General features: G+C 52.1%; 1 protein-coding gene across 1 annotated transcript in view; it reads left to right on the top strand.

The window, feature by feature from the left end:
• Nucleotides 1-1,155: 1,155 nt before the first annotated feature.
• SCP2 (sterol carrier protein 2) overlaps nucleotides 1,156-6,000 on the top strand; it is a 102,516-nt gene continuing 97,671 nt past the window's right edge. The window contains 1 exon segment of the mRNA NM_001082035.1: nucleotides 1,156-1,276. Within this exon segment, the coding sequence (NP_001075504.1) occupies nucleotides 1,208-1,276 (69 nt within the window). The 5' untranslated portion in view covers nucleotides 1,156-1,207.

The raw sequence follows: 6,000 nt of genomic DNA, 5'->3' as shown, positions 1-6,000 counted from the left end.
AAAAGAAGAAAAGATTCTTTATTAACAAAGAATAGTTTGAGGAAAAAAGGATTCATGAACGGGGCAGCATTCAGTATCAGAAAGGTGCAGGGTGCTCAGCACCCCAAGGGATCCACAGGAGCCCAATGGGTTTGCCTTCCTCGGAGTGGCCTGATCAGCGGCTCCCTGGGATTGACAAGGCTTGGCTGCTTGCGCTTAGCTGAACTCTGATTACTAGGTTAAGTGATGTTTTGGTTTCTTTGCTTAGGCCAGAACTCTAGCCACCGTGACAGCGTCACGGACTGACGTATTCATAATTTCCTTTAATCTCCAGAAATAATACGTGCCAGCCAGCGCTGTGGCTCACTAGGCTAATCCTCCGCCTTGCGGCGCCGGCACACGGGGTTCTAGTCCCGCTCAGGGCACCAGATTCTGTCCCAGTTGCCCCTCTTCCAGGCCAGCTCTCTGCTGTGGCCAGGGAGTGCAGTGGAGGATGGCCCAAGTGCTTGGGCCCTGCACCCCATGGGAGACCAGGATAAGTACCTGGCTCCTGCCTTCGGATCAGCGCGGTGCACCGGCCGCAGCAGCCATTGGAAGGTGAACCAACGGCAAAGGAAGACCTTTCTCTCTCTCTCACTGTCCACTCTGCCTGTCAAAATAAATAAATAAAAATAAAAAAAGAAAGAAAATAATACGTGCTGAAGAACTTCATGTTGTAAAGACGGGCCCACGGCTGGCACGGACCCTCAGGGTTTTGCTTCAGACGCTGCATCCCTGCGTGGAATCCCCCCACCCACCGGCCGTGGCTGTTGTGCCCGGAAGTTTAAGAGGTGCGCTGACCCTGGCAACAACGCCGAGGACAGCACCCAGATATCGACACTCAGCGTCCTCAGGCCGCCTCCGGCCTCAAGCGCTAGCTACCCCAGGCCCACCCTCTGTCGCTGCAAAGAACAGAAACTCCGGGTCAGTGACGAGCAGCGGCCGGGAGTTCCAGGCCTTTCTGGAAGCTGAGGCTCCAGCCCCGCGCCCGTGACCTCTGGACCTCCCTCCCCCGCTGCAGAGGAGCGCTCGCGCAGGCGCCGTCGCCCCGCACCGCCCCGGCGCGCGCCCCTCCTCCCGCGCCGGCCCCGCCCCTCCGCGCGCGAGCCTGTGCCGCGAGCGCTCCAGTCGGTCCCAGCCGCCGGCCGCTACACCTCGCTGCGCTGTAATCTCCGGCACTGGCCAAGCCATGTCCTCTTCCGCGCGGAAGTTGGCGCCCCTGCGCAGGGTGTTCGTGGTAGGGGTCGGCATGACCAAGGTAAACGGTGCCGCGGAGCCCGGAGGTGGGCTCCCTGCCCCTCTGGCCCGCGCGAGGCCGGGGGCACCGCGGCGACGGGGACCGGCCGGGCCGCGCCCTCGGTCGGTGCGTCCTTCTTGCCCCGGATCGCCCGGCTCTGCTTTCTGGCGTGGGCGGCAGCGGAGTGGCTACTCGAGTGGGCCGTCACGTGGGGTGTCTCTGGGGTCTGAGTGACGGCGGCCGGTGCTTTCCCCTCCTCCTTCCCTGGTGAAGGAGCCCCCGAGGTAACGCCCGGCTCTCGCCTGCTTTGGTGCTGACTGGAGTCCCGCCTGGAGAACAGGCTCTGGCTTCCTAGGAGTACCCGCTGCGGCAGCCCCTCTCGGGCAGCTCCAGGTGGGGAAGTGGAGTGGGAGCAGCCCGGTGACGCGCATCCCCTGGGCAGGTGGCAAGTTTCCTGGCTCCTCAGGTGTGGGCCAGGGGATCGTCTGATCTTCTCCAGGAAGTGTCTGTGACCCCCCCCCCCACTTTTCCCGTAGAGCCCTGTCCTTTGGCTTTTTTTTTTTTTAATATAAATTTTTTATAGTTTTTTTTTTTTTTTTTGACAGAGTTATGGACAGTGACATATATATAAATCTTAATTTGAAAGGCAAAGTGACAGGGAGAGAGGGAAAGACAGAGATCTTCCATCTCCCGGTTCATTCCCCAAATGGCTGCAATAGGCCAGAGCAAGGGCTGGCAGAAGCTAGGAGCTAGGAACCCCAACTTGGTCTCCTGTGCGGGTGATGGGGTGGGGGTGCCCAACCACCTGAGCCATCATATGCTGCTTCCTAGGATGGTTTAGCAGGAAGCTGGATCAGAAGCAGAGTAGCAGGACTTAAACCAGCCCTCCAGTATGGTATGTGGGTGTCCCAAACAGCACCCCAACTCACTGTGAAACAATGCCTGCCCCTAGAGAGAGAGAGAGACAAAGAGAGACTTCCATCCCCAGCTTCATTGCCAAAATGGTGCAATAGCTGGGGCTGGGCTAAGCTGAAGCCAGGAGCCAGGAACTCCATCCAGGTCTCCCATGTGAGTGGCAGGCGTCCAAGTACTTGGGCCATCTTCTGCTGCCTTTCCAGGTACATCAGCTGGAAGCTGGGTGGGAAGCAGAAGAGCGGAGACTTGCGACGTTGGCATCCCATTTGACTGCTGGTTCTTGGGATGGAAGATCTTTGTCTCTCTTCCTTTCTCTCCATGAATCTGCCTTTAAAATAAATCTTTTAAAAAAGATTTTATTAATATAAAGATAACAGATTTCATGTGTTTCATGGGTTCAAGTCTAAGGAAATAACTGTACTTCCCTCCCTCCCCCAATCATCCTCCTTCCTTTCATTTTTTCTTCAATTTTTGCAAAAAAATTAATTTCAATCTCTATAACCATGGAAATAAATCTTAAAAAAACACAAAAGTTGACTAATGGATTATAAAGCAGAAGTTGAGAGATTATCGTTCCACGGAAGAGAGGGCTTTTTAAAAAAATGTTAAAGATTTTTGTTATTTATTTGAAAGGCAGAGTTACAGAGAGGCAGAGGCAGAGAGAGAGAGAGAGAGATTATTCACTCTGCTGGTTCACTCCCCAGATGGCCACAACTGCCGGAGCTGGGCTGATCTGAAGCTAGGAGCCTGGAGCTTCTGGGTCTCCCATTTGTGTGCAGGGACCCAAGGACTTGGGCCATCTTCTACTGCTATCCTAGGCCATAGCAGAGAGCTGGATTGGAAGTGGAGCAGCCGGGACTCGAACCGGCGCCCATATGGGATGCCGGCAATGCAGGTGGCGGCTTTACCTGCTAAGCCACAGCACCAGCTCCAGAAGAGGAGGCTTCTAACAAGGGTGGACCTAAGCTTTCTAATTATTATATGAATGCAATCACATCTTTTGTTGGTTGTTGAATGCCTGATTACATGGGGTGTATAGAAAAGCAGGTTTCTTTTAAATAAAGATTTTATTTATTTATTTGAGATGTAGAGTCACAAACAGTGAGAGAGAGAGAGATGTCCTCCCTCCGTTAGCTCACTCCCCAGATGGCCACAACAGCCGGAGCTGTGCCGATCCGAAGCCAGGAGCCAGGTGTTTCCTCCTGGTCTCCCACATGGGTTCAGGGGCCCAAGCACCCAGGCCATCCTCCACTGTTCTCCCAGGCTATAGCAGAGAGCTGGACTGGAAGAGGGGCAGCCAGGACTAGAACTGGTGCCCATATGGGATGCCAGCGCCGCAGGCAGAGGATTAACCCACTGCACCATGGAGCAAGCCCCTCTTTTTAAAGATTTAAAATTATTTAAAGCTGGCATTGTGGCATAGTAGGTAAAGACGCTGCCTGTGATGCCAGGATCTCATATGGGTGCCAGTTTTTCCCAGCTGCTCCACTTCTGATCCAGCTTCCTGCTAATGGCATGGGGAAAAGCAGCAGAAGATGGCCCAAGTGCTTGGGCCCCTGCTGCTCACGTGGGCAGGTCTCTCTGATCACCTTGACTACCTGTGATGACTATAAGACTTCCTGAGAAACCCTTATTTATTTATTTTAAAAAATTACCTGAAAGAACTACAGTAAAAGAGGGAGAGAGAAGGAGATCTTCATCCACTGGTTCACTCCCCAAATGGCTACAACAACCAGGGCTGGGCCAGACTCAAGCCGTGAGCCTGGAACTCCATCCAGGTTTCCTATGTGGGTAGCAGGAGCCCAGTACCTGGGCCTTCTTCTGCCTTCCCAGGCTCATTGGCAGGAAGCTGGATTATAATCGTGGAGAGGCTCTGATACGGAATGTTGGTGTCTTAGTTCTTGGCTTAACCCACTGCTCTACAACTTCAACCTTGGTTTAAAGTTTTTGTTCTTTCTTTGAAAGGCAGAGTGAGAAAGAGAGAAGCAACTTTCAACTGCTGGTTTACCTCAAATGCCTGCAGTAGTCAGGACTGTGCCAGGCCAAAGGCAGGACCCAAGAGCTCCATCCTGGTCCCCCACATCGGTGGCAGGAACCCATACACTTGAGCCATCTTCACTCTCTCATAGGCACTTAGCTGAAAGTGCTCCTATATGAGACCAAGTGCTCCTATATGGGATGCTGCTGTCGCAAGCCGTGGCTTTATCCCGTGTCACAGAAGTAACTGGGCAGTTCAAGGGGAGAAGGAGGGAGTTCGGAGGGGAGCAGGCAGGCTCAGTAGAGTCACCCTTTCAAATAAATACATCTTTTAAAAATTACTTTTTACAGCAGCTTTAGGTTTGTAAAACTGAGCACAGGGTACAGAGATTTCCCATGTATTTCCTGTCGTCTTCCCAACTCACACTTTACTATCAACGGACAGTAGGGTAGTCCATTTGTTACAATCTATTGACCCATGTTGACATGGAATTATCACGGAAGTCCTTAGTTTACAAGAGGGTTTACTCTTGATGCTGTACATACGCATTGTTCCAATGTGTGGCAGCATATGCCCACCACGATCCTGTCACGCAGAGTGCCTCTTATACTCCAGCTGGTCTTCCCTCCTTCTCCTCCATGTCTGGCAACCACTGATCTTTTCACTGTCTCCGTAGTCTTATCTTTTCCAGAATGTCATAGGGTTGTGTTGTACGGCGTACTAGTCTCCTAGCTGGATTTATTTCAAGTTCTTACCTCTGCATGCCAGAAGAATTCAAATCAAGACATAAAGTGCAAGACTAGAACTAGGGTTTATTTAGAGATTAGAGAGAGAGTGCACCCTCAAAAGTGAATTTGGGGCCTGGCGTTGTGGCACAGCGCGTTAAGCTGCAGTCTGCATCCTTGGCATTCCATAATTGGAGTGCCGGTTTGAGTCCTGGATGTTACACTTCCAGTCCAGCTCCTGCTGGGAAAGCAGTGGAAGGTGGCCCCAGTGGTTGGACCTCTGCCATTCATGTGGGACCTGGAGGGACTTACAGGCTTCTGGCTTCTGCCTGGACTAGCTCTGGTCATTGCAAACATTTAGGCAGTAAACCAGTCGATGGAAGTCCTCTTTCTGTCTCTCCCTCTCTTTTCTTGAAGATTTATTTATTTTGTTGAGAGGTAGAGTTACAGACACAGAGAGGGAGAGACAGAGAGAAAGGTCTACCATTTGCTGAATCACTCCCCAAATGGCTGCAATGGCTGGAGCTGGGCTGATCTGAAGCCAGGAGCCAGGAGTTTCGTTCAGGTCTCCCCACAGGTGCAGGGCCCCAAGCACTTGGGCAATCTTCCATTGCTTTCCCAGGCTATGGCAGAGAGCTGTTTTGGAAGAGGAGTGGCCAGGATATGAACTGGTGCCTGTATGGGATGCCAGTGCCACAGGCAGAGGCTTAGCCCACAGCATTGAACCCCAACCCCCATCTTTTCTCATTTTGCCTTTCATATAAATAAAATAAATCTTTGCAAAAAGAAGTGAATGCAGGCAGATCTATGAAGAAAATCACCTGCACCCAGTTCGGTAGCCCCCTTAATTGGTTAGGGGTTGGTACCCTAATTTTTTTTTAAAGATTTATTTTATTTATTTGAAAGACAGAGTTGCAGAGAGAGGTAGAGACAGAGAGGTCTTCCATCTGCTGGTTCACTCCCCAGATGGCCGGAATGGCCGATGCTGAGCTGATCTGAAGCCAGGAGCCAGGAGCTTTTTCTGGTCTCCAATGCGGATGCAGGGGCCCAAGGACTTGGGCCACCTTCTACTGCTATCCCAGGCCATGGTGGAGAGCTGTATCAGAAGAGGAGCAGCCGGGTCTCGA

The sequence above is a fragment of the Oryctolagus cuniculus genome, chromosome 7, assembly GCF_051225735.1.
Source record: "Oryctolagus cuniculus isolate XC-2025 breed Fujian yellow rabbit chromosome 7, ASM5122573v1, whole genome shotgun sequence".
Taxonomy (NCBI): Eukaryota; Metazoa; Chordata; class Mammalia; order Lagomorpha; family Leporidae; genus Oryctolagus; species Oryctolagus cuniculus.
Note: the sequence above shows the minus strand (reverse complement) of the source record. Positions and strands in the feature narration are given on the sequence as shown.